Here is a 16360-nt window from a genome sequence, read left to right as displayed (position 1 = left end):
TGTGAGGGCCCACGGTCAGAGCAGGACGGGCCGCTGGGGGTGCTCGCTGCCCCAGGTGCCCGCCACGGGCTTCTCCCAGGACCATGTTGGGGAAACTCAGGGGACGACTCTTTGCTAGAGTGCCCGTAGTTAATGCGGCCCCATCCTGTCCGTGAGAACGGGCGGGTGCTCCCTAAATCCCTCGTGTCTCCCCGTTGGACTTCCACACTGTGCCCCAGAGAGGGAAGGACAGTGGGGACAGGAACCTCAGAACTGTCCCTGCGAGTGGGACTTCGCTTTCACAGGAGGACACGGGGATGGGGAGCCCCTCGGTTGCCCCCCAGCCCTGCAGAAGGCTGAGCTCACGAAGAGTTGGCAGAAGGGTTAGTCCAGCCATTTCAGTGAATGGGCCCGTTGGCTTGGATAGGAATCCTGACCAAACAGTGCTTCATCCTCTGGGGGGATGGGAGGGGTGGCTGTGGGTTGGTCATTGTTATACTTTGTCCCCTGCTCTGCCCCTGTGTTCTGTGGGCACAGCCAGCATTCCTACGCCCCAGCCAGGAAGCTTTTGGATGGAAAAGCTTCTTGCTTTTCGGCCTCAGGTAAAGCTCGGCTGACGCGTCCCGGCCTCAGGCAGTGGAAGCTCAGTCTCAAAGGTGACAGAATACGGGGTTGCCACTTTAGGAGCCTATGCTGCCCTCCCTGTCGCGTGTGACAACGCAGGCAGACACCCTCAGCGTTGTGCTTGTCCCACGACTGAAATACTAGAATCTGGAGACGGTTCACTTCGCAGGAACGCTGGTCCCCCTGGCCTCTGCATCGGAGCCCCCCTTGTGATGGGTCTCAGGCTCTGTGTCCCCCAGGGCTGTCCAGGGTGGAAAGGGGGCGTTAGCCAGCCGGAAGGGGAGGGAGGGTCCCTTCTTGCCGGCGGCCAGTAGGGCCTGGCTGAGAGTCACCTTCCAGGGGGTTCTTTGAGGCTCAGGTAGCCAGATTCCTGGAGCAGGCCCGACCTGCCCGCCTGTCGGTTCTGGACCGGCGCGTACAAGCCCGTTTTTCTTCTGCTTGGCTGCAGACCCTCTTCTTCCGATCGGCACCTTATTCCTGTGGCCTTCGTGTCTGAGAAATGGTTTGAAATCTCCTGCTGACTGGCCGAAGTCTTTTTTACCTCCTGGGGGCAGGGCAGACGCCATGTGTCTATATCACGGTAGGTACCTCCTCCTGCATCATGAACCGGGCCCTTTTCCCCCCTTGGTCTCGCCTTCCTCGCCCGCCCGTCCATCCTCACTCTGGGATAGCCGGCTGAGGGGCCCTTCCCGTGTGGCAGCTCCGAGGGCAGGATCCTGATGGGATTGCTCTTCTGAACAAACTGTGGAAGGCTGGGCTGCGGGCCCCCTGCCTGCTGGAAATGCCCCCACCACCCCAAGGTGGCAGCGGATGGGGTGACCGACACTCAGGCACCCTGACTCGGCACCAGGGCTGTTTCTGCACGTGTCCCTCCGTCCCCGAGGATGGCCACCGTGGGCACGGCTTGTCGGGCCGGAGTCAGTTAGGGCTCTCCTTCCCTGAACAGGAAGTGATCCAGGCAAGCAGGGCTGGGGGGGGGGGGAGGCGGCAAGGGGGCTGGGGGGGGCTGGGGGGGGCTGGGGGGGGCGTCCTACCCTTACACGCCCTTATGCGGGAGGGGGGCGGTGGGCAGAATTAAAATACCAATTAAAAAAAAAAGGGGGGAATGAAGAGATAAGAAGGGAGACGAGAAAGAAAGAAAGAGGAGAGTTGAGACATCTACTAATTTGAAGCCGGGAGACCGGCACCAAAACAGGATGAATTTTCCACGCTCTGCTGGCTGGGAACATTCGCTTTGCTTTCAACGATATTAACTTTAATGCTAATGTCAAATTGCTTTCTTCTGCGCTGGTCTCTCCGACGCTCAGCGGCTGGGGCGGGGGGCTGGGGGGAGAGCACAGCGCCCCGGGACTGCACATTTCACAGCTCGGTCAGTGGGTGCAACCCCAGGCTTGGGTGCTTTTTGTTTTGTTTTTTAATTTGTTTTTCTTTGGGATGCTCGATGTTTCTAAGGATGCCCATTTTGGTCATCCACCAAGAGAGCATCTTCCTTTTCCCTCCAGGTATTCCTTCTAAAAATGACATCAGATTCCCTTCCCTGAGTAGGGAACCCAGTTTCTAGGATGGTTACTGATAGTTGAATATTTTTTCTTTCTTTCTCTCCTCACTTTCTGCTGTGGGGACATGAACGGCAAAGCCCGTTGTCAGAGGAGGGTGAAGGGCCTGAGGCTGGGAATTATTTTTCTGGGGGCCTCAGGGGACCCTCCGCGGACGCAGCTCGTAGGTAGCATTCGGTGGGCAGGGGGGTGGGGGGAGGGCTCGAGGAGCCATCTGCTTCTGGTAGCTGGAAGGCATCAGTTAGTTCCCAGTCCCGGTCCTCGTGAGTCACAGTCACAGTCACATGCTTGCCCCAGATTAAATCTGCAGCCCCTCCCTCCCTGTCCCGAAGCCAGAATGACCTGTTTAGCGTTCTGTTCAGCCAACGGGCAAATAAATGTAATTAGATTGGAATGAAGCGAGTCCCCCGCGCCATGGCCGACGCTGTGCGGTGAGCAGGTAGGGTGGCCCTGTCTCCACATCCAAAAGCCAGATGTGTTCATGAACAGAGGAGGTCCCGCCCCGTCCCGTGAGCCCCCGCAGGCCGGCCCGGTGATGGCGAGCATCTCTGTGAGGGTTTTTAAAATGCAATGAGAGCCTAAGACGTCGACCGGGGAGGTGCTAGCCCTGCGTCCCCGAGACCTCTGCTCCCATCCTCCAGAGCGATGGGCCCACGGGCCTGCAGGCAGACCCACCTTTGGCTTCAGGTAGCCTCCACCGAGGTGGGTGGGGTCAACTCCCCACAGCAGACGTTCAACTGACAGCTCGTTGGAATACTTCATGTCTGGGAACTTGGTCCTCCTGGCAATGCTGTTCCCAGCTGGGGAAAGTGAGGCACGGATTGGTGACGGGGCCTGCTCGGAGAGGTCAGTCAGGTTGTCCGAGGTGGGGTAGATGCCCCCAGGCTGCTTGGTCCCCTCAGGCATCAAGGCGTCTGGATGTCCCTCTCCAACTGTGCCTGAGGGGCTATTTGGGGACCACCCCCTGTACAGGACACCTCTGTGTCCAAAGACCTTGACTCACTCGCTGTGGGTCACAGGTAGGTGGCGAAGAGGAGAGAAGAGCCCACAGGAGTTACTGGGCACCGGCCATGCTTGGCCCCCCACGCCTGTGGACACAAAGTGTCCCAGCCACCTCCCTGCCCACAGGCGAGGACCAGGAGGGCGCCCGGTTAGCCCTTGATAAATGCTTCAAGATTCCACGGCCGTGTGTCAGACCCACCATCCATCACTCGCTGGGAGGAAAACGTTCGGATTCCGCGTGTCCCTGATTCCCGTAATTAATGCCTGGACATGCGCGTCGAGCGCAGCCTGAGCAGGGAGATCTCTCAGATTTACTAGGGCACTTATTACCCCTTAAATAAATAGCAATTAATACTAAAACATTTAATTAAGGTTTAAGAGCCAGCGGAGATATTTATCTTTGGCATCAGGGTGGCTCAGCCTCTCCAAATGCATTTTTAATGACAAGGTAGCGGTTTGTTACCACAGTGTTCTGGTGTGCTCACTACTAAGCCACTGGGCACTCATCTTCGGGACCCAGATGTGGCCACGTTCTCTTCCCCGCAGGTGGGGGGAGGAGGTGGGCGACTCTGGGCTGGTGCATACGGAACGGATGCCCCGGCCGGGGTAGCGTTCACTCTGTCCCCGGACTCAGCCCGTGAGATGGATTCCAGCAAAACCTCGCCTCATGCCACCTCCACTGTGCAGCCCGCCTGAACGCTCTGGACAAGACAAGGTGAAACCGCCAGCGGCCCTTCCAGCTCCAAGGAAGGCGAGCTCAGACACATGCCTGCCGCGGGCTCTTAGGCTAATTTCCTGCCATTATTTTCCCCCTTCAGATAACGAGTAAACTTCAGAAAACCTCCTCAGTGCCCAGGTCTTTCCAAACAGAGCCTGGGACATTAGGAAGGCCCTTACATCAGAAACGCATGAGACAGCCAAACAGGCCGAAGACACAGCTCATAAAAAAATAAAATAAGAGAAGCTCCTGAACCTGGGGCGCTTTGTTCTAAAAAACAAACAAACAAAAAAAGAAAAAAAACATAGAACAGCCGGCATGGGTCCATCGAAGGGACCCATTTTCTTTCTTTTCTTTCTTCGTGTGTGTGTGTGTGACAGAGACTGAGAGATGAGAGAGGGACAGACAGGAAGGGAGAGAGATGAGAAGCTTCAATTTATAGTTGCAGCATCTTAGTTGTTCATTGATTGCTTTCTCATATGTGCCTTGACCGCGGGCCTTCAGCAGACCGAGTGACCCCTTGTTTGAGCCAGCGACCTTGGGCTCAAGCTGGTGAGCTTTGCTCAAACCAGATGAGCCCGCGCTCAAGGTGGCGACCTCAGGGTCTTGAACCTGGGTCTTCTGCATCCCAGTCCGCCGCTCTATCCGCTGCACCACCGCCTGCTCAGGCAAAGGGACCCATTTTCAAAGCAGCATTCAGACCCCTCAGGAAGCCACACACTCGAAGCTGAGAACCTGGGAGAACTGACTGCTCTGAGAACTCTGTGGGGAGGCAGCCCTTTCCTCGTGTGGGGACGTTAACCAGCAGCTGTGGGCTCTGAAGGGACCTCTGTCTTCCTGCTTCTGCCAAAGCCGGCTCCGGTCACTGAACCCCACGACCTGCCGAGGGGCTGGTAACCAGCAGGGCTGGGTGAGCCGAGAACCCCTGCCAGGCAGCATAGGGCACTGATTTCTCCACAGTACCAGCTACCCATCTCAGACCACTCGACCAGGAACCTTGAGTGGACACCTTCCCAGGTGTCCTCCGGCTGGGGTGTCCAGGGCTCACCACGTCTGACTTTCCAGCCAGTCTGGGCCGGGTGTCCCTCTCAAGTCCCCCTCGGGGTGCGTGCCCAGCGGAGAGGCTCATGCGCTGAGGCTTTGGAGAAGGGGAGCTAGAGTCCGCCCCGTGAGCCGAGTCCAAGTGGTGGGTTTTGAAGGGTCGTAGGCAGGCCTGGAAGGTGGGGAAGCTAACCTGAGACCCCTCCTCTTGGCTTGCAGGGGTCTGCAGGGGACCCCTTCGCCCAGGAGGAAGCCGGCCCTGCTCTCCAAGTGGCAAGTCAAGGCTCAGGGTCAGAGCGCTCTCTCTCTCTCTCTCTCTCTCTGTCTTTCTCTCTCTCTCTCTCTGTCTTTCTCTCTGAGACACTGGGAAGAGATAGATGCCTGTTCCCCCATGGCTGTCTGTCAGTCCTCCAAGAGGCCGTCCGCCCGTTGCTCCTGGATGCCTGCCCCCTCAGTCAGCACATGCCTGCGGGCAGGTGCAGGTCATTTCAAGTTTCAGTCACAGGGGCTGGGAACAATGCTGCTGTCCCCCAGTGTCGAACTCCCTCTCTGGGCTGGACACAGAGCTGGAACTGGGCTGACCAAAGGTGGACCTGGCAGGCACCACATGACGGCTGGGGTGATGTGTGTCACTCACCCAGATAAACACCAGCGCAGCTCGTCCTGTTGCAGAGAAGCTGTAGAACCGGACACTCTTTAACACAGTGGTCCCCAACCTCCGGGTCGCGGATCGGTACCGGTCCGTGGGCCTTTTGGTACCGGTCCGCAGAGAAAGAATAAATAACTTACATTATTTCCGTTTTATTTATATTTAAGTCTGAATGATGTTTTATTTTTAAAAAATGACCAGATTCCCTCTGTTACATTCGTCTAAGACTCACTCCTGACGCTTGTCTCGGTCACGTGATACGCTTTATCTGTCCCACCCTAAAGGCCGGTCTGTGAAAATATTTTCTGACATTAAACCGGTTCGTGGCCCAAAAGAGGTTGGGGACCACTGCTCTAACTGACAGAAGTGATATAGAGCAGACGTTTAGGGACAAAGGGGTGTGTCCACAAAGGACCGGCACCGCTGGCGCTGGAGGTCTGTGGTTCGGGGAGGAACGTGAGGAGGAAGTGGAAGAGGGAGGCTGGGCAGAAGCACATCTAGAAGGATCCAGGAACCGGCACCTGAAGCTCTGAAGATTTTTAAGCAGGAAAGTATGCGACAGCTGTACCCCCCTCGCCCCCACCCCCCAGAGACAGCTGGCCGTGGGAAGGCGTGGCAGCAGCACGTGTCACCTGGTCCAGGTCAGAATAAAAGAAATAAAAGACCAGAAACCAGCCCGGGCAGAGGTTCTTGCGGGAAGCTTCCTGCTTAGGGCCGGCAGCCGTGTGACTCCTGGTCCAACTCTGGGCCGTCTGGGAGTGAGGGGGTGGGGGCAGCCACTGGTCACCACGCTGGGACAACAGATAGCTGCCCGAGACCAGAGACGATCCCAGGTCGCTGGAACCGGGTGGATGGTCATCAGGACCAGCTTTTCATGTCCTGTGTTTAAAAATTATTTTTCCAAGTTTTAAAAACTGTGGTAAAATACACATAACGTACAATGGACCGTCCTGAGCATTTTAAGCGCACCGCTCAGGGACATGAGCACATCCACAGCGTCTGGCAGCCGTCACTGCCCCCTGAAAGCCTTCCCTCTGTCACCACCATCTACCCTGTCCCTTTGGCTCTGACGCCTCCAGGCACCTCGCTGAAATGGGATTGCACAGTATTTATCTCCATATTTGTAACATCCAGAAAATCAGAGTGAAGACTGACAACGCAAAATGAGCATTTCTCTCTGTTTTCATTACTTCGCTTAACGACTCCTCCCCCCATCCTACACATTGGAGGCAGTGGGTAGGGGCAGGGCAGAGTCAGAGTGAAGGTGCTGGGGGGGCCAGGGGTGGTCTGGCCCCCGTTGGAGGGGACGTCCCCTTTCTCTGCACCAGGTGACACCCCCACCCTCAGCAGAGAGGCTGAGACCGCAGAGGTCAGTGGGTGCTCCATGGGGGCCTCCTGGAGCCGCCCACACAGGGGACATTTGAGGTAGATGGCCAGGTGCGGTGATGAGCAGTGGCCCGACCTCCCCTCCTCCAAGCCAGGAGGGGGGCTGGGGAGGGGAGGACCACCCTCACTCAAACCTGGACCCCAGGTGGGACACGTTTGGACGTGCGGAGGGAGGCTCCAGGCAGAGACGGGGAAGGCGGTGCTTAGCAGGGTACCATCCTCTGCCCGGACCCATGTCCACTCCTACCCCCCCTCCCACCACCTGGGTGCCCTTCAGCACTAGTCCTGATGAAGATCCCCCGGGACCTTATTTAATTCAGGAGAAAGAACCCATCCCTAGTCAGTTGAGAAGAACGGAGGGACGGTCTGAACTTGCAGACACCCATATTCTCAGGCCCCGCCCAGAAGAACTGACTCTGGCCCCTAGAGCTGGGCCCAGGAATCTGTATTTCTGAACTGCTCCAAAGACAGCCAGGACGGGTCAGCCTGGCGGCTGTGTGGGGACCCCTGGGAGCCTGCCAGACCCCAGCAGAGTGCCTTCCCGACGTCATCTGGACTCATCAGACCCCCCCCACTTTCTCACTCGCGTCCCCTGCAGGGACGAGGGCACAGTGCCCTTGCTTTGTACCCCACTTGAGGGTTGCGGTTCCTTGTTGTAGTTGCAGGGAACGGGTGGGGACTCTGAGTGACCGCCGGAAGAGACAACATCCCATACTGGTGGGAACTGCCCCCAGGCTGTGCTAGGGTGCTTCCAACCCCCACCCCCACCCCCACCCCGCTGGCTACACCCAGAGTGGCTGTAGCTCGCTGGCTCTCTGGGGGACACTGAGCTTTAGGGTTTGTCCCAGGCGGGATGACTTTGGAGTCCTGGTTTTCCAAGGCCCTCACCCCTTCTGGGTGAGAGTCAATGCATCTTTGCGGCCCACTGACCCTGCCTGCATGCACCCGGGAGTCACCTTCCTCCTTTCTCCTGCAAGATCACCTCCTTGAGAGAACCAGGTGGTGCTTCTTCTGATGCAATATGTCACTGTCTCCCGAGTCCTGGCCTCAGCGGGCCGGCTCCCAGCTGAGCAGTGGACAGAAACGGAGTCCAGTGCTTCCCTCAGTCGAGGACTGCAGCCTACAGCAGTTCGGCCCTTGGAGGGTAGGAGCTGGGAAAGGTCTGAGCAGTGGGCCCTGGTCGCTTTCAGTCACCTGCACACATGGTGACCCCTCTTCAGAAGCCTAGGTCCTCTCTGGTGCGGGAGCGGACACAGCGTCTCCCTCGATCACCGTGATCAGACCACAAGGTCCCGGGCCCCCTCCCTGCCCTGGGACTCCGGGGGGTGTGTCCTGGTTCGTGGCGCCAGCTTGCTGGGCAGCACGATGACCGGGGCTTCACTTTTCTGGGGCTCAGAGCGCCGCACGGACTCACCCTCCCCTCACCCTACTGCCATCTAATCTTTTCTTGTTCTCTTTCCTCACAGGATTCCATTGGTGAACCTGTAAAAAAAAAAAAAATTAAATTAAATTAAAAAAAACCCTAAAACTAAACTCTCTAAGGGGGCAGAGGGTCCCCCCACACCTACCACTTCTGTTTGCCGGTGGGGAACTCGGAGCAGGACGCTGTAGGCCAAATATATTTTTATAAAGATGCTCGCGCCTATGGGGGCCTGCCTTCTCCCGGTTTTCTTTGGAAGGATGGAAAGAGGACACGCAAGGAGGGACCTGGCGACGCGGGGAGGACGCGCGGACAGAGCGGAGAGGACAGGGAGCAGCCGCACGGAGCCTGGGATTTGTACCACGATTCTGAACCTGTGCCAACAATACCATTATGTGCCATGTACGGACCCGAGAGACTTGGTGCCAAAGCCGATGCCAAGCGGACCTTGTAGAAATTTCAGTGGGAATCTCTTCCGGTAGAGTCGCTATTTCTGGTTACGATATCTGTATATAAACTATATAAAGACACACAGCAGACACAGACAGACAGACACACACACACGTTTTTGTACTGTAGCGATTTTTTGAATATCTTCGACGTTCCTTTTTAAAAAAAAAAAAATCAATGTGTTATTGGTTCCAACACCTGATTTATTTACCGCGCTTAGTATGAACAGAATAAACCGGTGTTTTCTACTTTGCACACTCCTCGGGCACGCGTGCGCACGCCCCAGACACGGGCACCCGTGCGCACGCGCGCGCGTGCACACACACACACACACATACACACCCGGACATGCAAACATATACGCGCATATATATATGCATATACTGGAAATGCAGTCCTACGAGTGAGCGTTTTTCCTTCTGGTGACCTGGTATCCCATCACCGTCCATCCTGGGGCCCGGCCACGACCGGCACTGAGAGACTCTCAGGTGCCCACGCCCTGCATTGGCTCCATATTTGGTGAGTGGTACCACCAGACGTGCGATTTGTCACCTCGGGCTATCATGAAGAATGCCGTGGTTTTATATATAAATATGTGTACACACACACAAACATATATGTACACACACATCCATACTATCTTGTTTTTAAATTCGGTTGTTTGGAGATGCTGCCGAAACGCCACGTGCATATTTTGCGGAGCAGCCAGCAGCTTTACAAACGAACGGGCCCGAGTGTCAGAACGGGGGCAGGGAGGCGGTGGATTCCTGGCCATCTTTGTGTTATATAAGCGTAGCTCGAATTAAAGAAATTTTCCAGTTCCAAAAATTAAAGGAGTGTATCCTCATCATGTGCGTGCATGCAATGCGTGCGTGTGTCAGAGCGGAGCTCAGAAATTGATGAGCCCCCTCCCCCCCCCCCCCCCCGGTGTTTGAAAATGAGAAGTGATTGGGCGTGTCAGAGAGGAGCCCCCGCAGCCCCCGCCGTACTGTTTCTTGCCTGCATGCTCATGGACGGAGGTTGCCTGCTCTCTCTTTCCTGAGCCCAAAAGTGACTTTGCATCTAGAGGGACAGATAGCAAACACACTGTCTCTTGGGGGATCCTGCGGGCCTACATTTCTGTGTTTGCCGTCAACAGTTCCCCTGTGGAGCCTCCTAGTGGAACTAGAACCCTACACCAGAGTCTCATCACACAGCCCAACTGCACACAGTCCACTGAAGGCCATGCCCTGTCCCAGGTGGGCGACACCCTCACAGACCCCACCTTATAAAGGTGCCCCAGTGCCTGGCATGCTGCCTGTAGGGGGCGCTGTGAGAGATGGAGGAGAACAGGTCCTCTTTGGGGGGGGGGAGTGCCCCAAACCTGTGCAAGAACTTTGTCTCTTATAAATGACCCGCATGCAACTTAGATGTCACCAGTAGAGCGCTGGGACCCATCTGGTTGAAAGGTCAAAGGTCTGGCAGACAGCATACCCCATACCCCACTTACAGGCTGGTGGGCTGGTGACATTCTGACTCATCCGCCAGGCTCAGTCTCCCTCTGAAGCACCTTGGACTGGTGCTTGGAAAGTTCACTTTTACCTGTCTCAAAATAGGGGAGAGTGAGCACCCCCGGGGGAGGGAAAGGAGACTGTCCATCTGTCTGATGCCACGGCGCCCGGCTCTGCGCCGGGGGTGGTGCTGAAGAAACCGGAAGCCGTCTTTTTGTTGTTCATTTACTTTTGCTCTTGGCTTCTTTTTCTCCCCGAAGCTCGTGCTCTGCCCCACACGTCTCCTTGGAGGTTGGCCCTGGCCTCCCTGACTCAGGTGAGCCCAGCGTGGCGTGAGCGCGAGGCCAGGGCTGGCAGCCACGTCCCCAGGGCTGTGGAGGCTGCTGCTCTGCTCTTTGGCACTGAGCTCCAGGGAGCCCCGCTGGGAAGGAGGCCGCGGCTCGGGGACCCTTGTCTGCTGACGGCGGAAACCCAGGGTTCCAAAGGGGCTACGAGTGAGGGTCCAACCTGTCACCTCTGACCTCAGACCACAGGCTGCTTGCTCTCTGGATGTCGCAACTCTTTCTGGAGTGGCCATTGGACCCCGAGCCTTCGAAGGAAACCTGAAATGATCGCCCCTCATGCCCGCACACACAGCCCCTTGGCCCATGCTCAGGGCAGGGCCCAGGGGCACACACACACACAAACAGGTACCAGCTGAGGACAAGCAAACGCCAGTGTGTCCCAGTTAGGAAGCCTAGGCCCACACTCAGATCTGTCAGGACCAGTCACCTAGGGGAAGGCTACCTACCATGTCATGACACGCTGATGGAGGGTGTGTGTGTGTGTAGAGATGTCTCATTTTTCTTGGAAACGTCTGGAAGCCTCACCTCCATAGAGAAGTCAATGAATGAAATGAGCAGGTCCACCCTCCCACCCCCACCCCCACCCCCACCCCCACAGTAAAGTCTGCAACACAGAAGGAAGCTCGGGACTCTTGCCTCTGGTCCTGCAGATGCAAAGCCCGGTGTGTTCCATATTGTGGTCAGGCCTGAGCTTGGCCAGGCCGAGGTAATGCTCAGGGTGGTCGGTGTTCTCTCTCCTCAACTTTCTGGATTTCAGGGTCCATTAGCATCTCCCTCCTCAGTGTTCCTGCACATAGTCACATCTCAGCATCCAGGGCCCAGGCCTTCCGTTTGCTTTAGTGCCCTCCCCTGTCCCAAACCTCTCAGGAAAGGTGGTCGAAGGAAGGGCGATATGGTTCAGTAAAATCCCCACATTTCTATCCACCTCCATCTCATCCCTCCAGTGACTCTGAAACCCCCCCACCACGGGCCCTCCGGGCGGCGCACTGACCACCACGCGTTGTTCACCCGTAGACTCTTAGAACTTTCAGAACAACTGGGCGTGGCTCGGGGGAACTCCTTGCTCTCTTGTCAAGTCCATTTCTAGGCTTAATCCCTTCTAATCTTCATGAACTTGATGTCATGTTGATTTGGTTGAAACAATGGGTGTAATTCCTGTCATGTTGATTTGGTTGAAACAATGGATGTAATTCCTTTTGTTGACACATTTTGAGTGCCATGGGGCAGGGGGCGCTTCCTGACCACCTGCTGCTGGGCTCAGGCTCCAGAGTGTCCAAGCCCGAGCCCACCTGTCGTTCTTTCACCCCCTCACCTCTCCCCCTCCCCCGGAAGTGCAGGGAGCCCGGTCATATGGCCAAGTTCGTCATTGTTCACAGTTAGTGTCCTTCTTGCGTTGAATGGAAAGACCACGTAGGATGCTCTATTTTCTCCCAGTGTTTCTGGTCCTGCCCAGCCCTGCGTTTGGGTGGCTGTCTCAGGTTGCCTTCGGCTCCCAGCCGGTCCCCACAGTCCTTCAGGTTAGATGCAGGAACTGGTCTTCGCTGACCCCACCAGCTCTCTGATGAGCCGGCGATGACGGTGACCCCGCGGTCCTCGGGCCCTCTTTCTCCTCGCGGATACGCTGCCCTTCCTCAGACACACGCCAGAGCCGGGTGGGACGGCCTTGACGTGGCTGGTCTTCGGAAATGTTGTGCCCGGACATCGGCTCACACCTGGTCGCGTCAGGAAACGAACACACCCTTTTGCCTTGTGCACTCTGTTGGACTCTGTTGCCCAAGCAGACAGCCGCTTGGTTTTGACTCTTCTCTCATTTGGTCCGGTCTCATCTGTCGGTCAGGAAGCTGGCCGATCCCAGTCTCTTGGGAGATAAGACGGGGAGCCAGGGCTGAGGTTCGGGGCTGGGACCCGCCACCCTTCCGGTCGGGCTGGGTCTCCCCACGACTCTCATCTCATGGCGACCTCAACACCTCCTGTCACCTTGTCCACATTGAGTCACCTCTTTCATAAGTGGGTCTTGACACCCACAGGGCTGTCTTCCACCATCTGCCCACATGCCATGGCGGGAGAAGATACGGAGACCCCCCAAGGGCTGTGGACATCCTTCGGGGCTTCACCACACGAGGTCTCTTTAAGAAGACATCACGTATCCGTGCAATCGGGAGAGAAACAGCACCCTGTGGCACCATCCTTAGCTGGTCCTGCCTCCACCGCTCAGACTTCAGACTTGAACTTCTCCACGTTGGGCGAGACGGCGAGTAGCTAGATAAACAACTAAAAACCTGCCCTCGTGGGTTTTTACCTCCCGCTCTGGGGAGGGGCAGATAGGAACGCAGAAGCAAACGAAATGGCTTCCCGAGGGAGAAGTGACGGGGAGGGAATGGGGCTGGTGAAGGAAGACAGAGGGAAGAAATGGGATTGTCTGTGATTGGCTGTGATTCTCGTCCACATCCTCTCCAACTGCTGACCTCGGGTGGATTCTGGGGCCAAAGGCAGCAAGACAGCCTTACCCCCACCTCCTGGGTGAAAATGCACACCAGTGCCATAGATAAGATGCCTTCATCATTCCATACTCCTACCTGGTTTTCCACGTCATCCATCAGTCATTCTAGGGAGGCGTGGTCCCAGAGGGGGCACACGGAGAGGTGGACCCTGATGAGGAACTCACCCTCTTCTTGAGCTCTGTCCCTCCCCCTGGGCCCCTCCCCAGGCACATCTCTAAACACTGTCAAGTCACTGTTAGGCCAACCAGGCCTCCAGGAGGACAATGAGTCCAAGGACAGAGACGTAGCCCCCGGGGGACCCCGGCGGGGGGGGGGCCCAGGGAGAGCCGCCACCCTCCTCCTCCTAGGAGAGGCAGCTGCCTCTGCGGAAGTTACCCACAACACCGATCATGCCGCTGCTCAAACAACATCTGCCTTGAAGTGAGCAGCGAATTCCACGACTCGCTGTGACTCATGTCATTTCCGAGCGGTTGGTTGCTATGGTCCGTCTGTTTGCTGCACCGTATTGTTTTCGGATCGTTTGTTTGTCTCTCGGTGTAAACAGCACAGCCCACATAAACGAGCCAAGCTCACCATCTGAGAGTCTTTGATTATTTTTCCTGACTTGTTTTCCGCTGTTGTGCTTCCCGTTATGAAAACGAGAGCTTCTCTCTTCCCTCTCCCGCCTCCCGCCCACCCTGAGCCAAGATGTGAGTGTGAGGGACTACCCATGGGGTGCCCGATGAAGTCTTGGGGTAATATATCACCTGCCTTTCCTCCCCGACTGGGGTGGGGGAGGGAGCGTGGTTGTGCAGCATTTGCATTTCAGGGTTGAGAGTTTGCATTTGAGCATAAGGGGTCGGGTACACAGAGGTTTATTAGGCGGGGGATCATCCTGTTTCTGATCACCCCAAAACCGTGAACTGAAGAGACACATGTCATGACCTCAAACAATTCTGGAAGGGTCTCAGCCAGCAGGCACGCCCTTGCCAGTCCCCGGGGTCCCATTCGGCTACCGTGGGAACAGCCGGTCCCCTGGGTGCGGAACTTCACTCTGTGTGTCATCGTCTTTACACCGAAAGGTCAGGAATGGCCCTTGCACCTTCGCAGAGGAGCGGCCCCACCAGAAGGGGACAGCCGACTCCGACTTGCTCCACATGCCCTCCCTCCCACACACACACCTTCAGTTTCATTTGGCGTGGGGGAGGTGTAGCTCTAAACGGGAAGCTGTGGACACCCTGGCCCGAGACCACAGGGAGATGCAGAGCTGAGGTGCTCGTCTCAGGCCTCTAGGGCAGTTGTGCGTGGACTGCACAGGCATCGGGGGATGGGGAGAGAGAAGGGTTGTCTCCATGGTTTCGCAGACACCACACCTGCCACAGGACCACACTCCACGTATGTAAATGTACTGCCCACGCCCATTGTGAAAGGCAAGTGACGAGAACAGGCCACCCGATTACCGTAGGTGTCACTTGTAGCCGAAGCACCAAAACACATCCTCCAGGGAGTCCCGTCGCCTGTCCCACTTGATGGGTCCCCTGCTCGGTGCTCCCAGGGTGACTGTGCAGAAGATCAACAGACTAGCTTTGAAGGAATCTGTGAATCTTTTTTTTTTAAAGATTTTATTTATTCATTTTTAAGGAGAGAGAGAGAGAAGGGGGGAGGAGCAGGAAGCATCAACTCCCACGTGTGTTTCCTGTGTTTCGAACTGGCGACCTCAGTGTTCCAGGTCAATGCTTTATCCACTGCGCCACCGTGAATCCAAGTCCTGTGTGGACCAGCCGCAGCCTAAGAGGCATGATGTCAACTGGGCGAGGCTTTGTCCTCCTGGGACTCATAGGTCTGTAAGCACGTGGGATCGGGGCAGTTTAAACAGCTAGTGAGTCGTGGGGGAAGGGTCAGTAAATGAACACACGGCCTCGTTCTCTCTCCCATGTAGGTTGGCATCAGAGCACACACATGTCATGAATGGTATTCATCAAATGGCTTGATGCTGTCAGCCAAGAGAGTTGCCTTGTCATCCTCGGGACTGACTCCACTCTTACCAGAACCTGGCATCTTGCGGTAAAAACATCTGCTGAGTAACAGTCGGCAGGAAGGGCTGCAGAGAGGTTCGGGTTGGAGGCAACTCTCCCTTAGGAAAGCTCATTGTTTTCATCCCAGGTAGTCTCTCTCTTGAAATAGAATCCTCTGGAGACCTGAAATTTCATGCGAAAATCCACACCCGAGTGTTTGAAACACCCCACAGCCTTCTAGGAGTTTTGTGGTTTTGTGGACACCGAGCCAGCCAAGCTCCCCGTCTGGCGTCTGAGGGGTTCCTGAGATTCCGCAAGGCGGTCTTTCATGAGGGATGCCGGGCAGACTGTCCATGAACGCCGGTCTCTCTGAATTTGCCAAGTTACCGCTTCCAGAGGACCAGGGAGAATGTGGCCACAGGAGACACAAGGACACAATGTGGTCCTACCTTCTTCTACCCTTGGGCTCCCTTATGTGCCGTTAAGACTTGTAGTCACTAAAAGCTTGGGCAGGGACACGTGGAGGACCCCCCGATAATTGTTTCAAGTTGTGACCCAGAGAACTGCCCAGGCAGCACCCCGGTCCCAACCTCCTGGGCCACCGTCCCGTTTCCCAAGAGAACCATCCCCGCCCTTTCTACTCTTCGATCATCCCAAGAACCAAAGGGACACTTGCAAAGCCATTGTGACACCAAGACCCAATTTCCAACCTTTCGGGGACTCATTGGAGTAGGAGGGAAGGGGTTTGCCGCAGTCTTAGGCTGCTGAAGTCCATCCATATAATAGAGGGTAGCAGCAAGCCAGTAGCATTGTCCTTGACCAGGCTGAGTGTGACCACCTCTGCCACCAGAGGGAACCCTCTCCCTCTGCCCCTCAAGTCTGTTCTGGGCTGGGAACGCTGCCTGTGTTACCTCTCTCTCATGCGTATGGGTTTCCAATATCAAATTAGGTGAGTGCCTGCAGCTTAAGGTCAAAGCAGCATGAGCCCGTTTTCTTGATGAGTTCCTAACACTTAGGAACCTAAGTGAACATGAACTCACAGGAAATTCTGAAGGGGGGGACCCCCTACAGTGCTCAGACCTATCCTGCCACATCTGCATACAAGCACAACTGTCCTCCCAGTGACAGGCCGTAACCATGGGGATGGGCAGCTGTTTGGAGAGGTCCGCGGGGCATTACAGGCTCCACGTGTGGCCACACGCTCCT

The 16360-nt window shown here is 56.3% G+C and overlaps 1 protein-coding gene across 1 annotated transcript in view; it reads left to right on the top strand.

Annotated features, from left to right (window-relative positions):
- Positions 1–9610, top strand: part of AJAP1 (adherens junctions associated protein 1) — a 96811-nt gene extending 87201 nt beyond the window's left edge. Inside the window, exons 5-6 of the mRNA XM_066265187.1 lie at positions 1052–1183; positions 8422–9610. Of these exons, the coding sequence (XP_066121284.1) occupies positions 1052–1124 (73 nt within the window). The 3' untranslated portion in view covers positions 1125–1183; positions 8422–9610. The remainder of the gene's footprint in view (positions 1–1051; positions 1184–8421) is intronic.
- The last annotated feature ends 6750 nt before the right edge of the window (positions 9611–16360 follow it).

The sequence above is a fragment of the Saccopteryx bilineata genome, chromosome 3 (assembly GCF_036850765.1).
Source record: "Saccopteryx bilineata isolate mSacBil1 chromosome 3, mSacBil1_pri_phased_curated, whole genome shotgun sequence".
Lineage (NCBI taxonomy): Eukaryota > Metazoa > Chordata > Mammalia > Chiroptera > Emballonuridae > Saccopteryx > Saccopteryx bilineata.
Note: the sequence above shows the minus strand (reverse complement) of the source record. Positions and strands in the feature narration are given on the sequence as shown.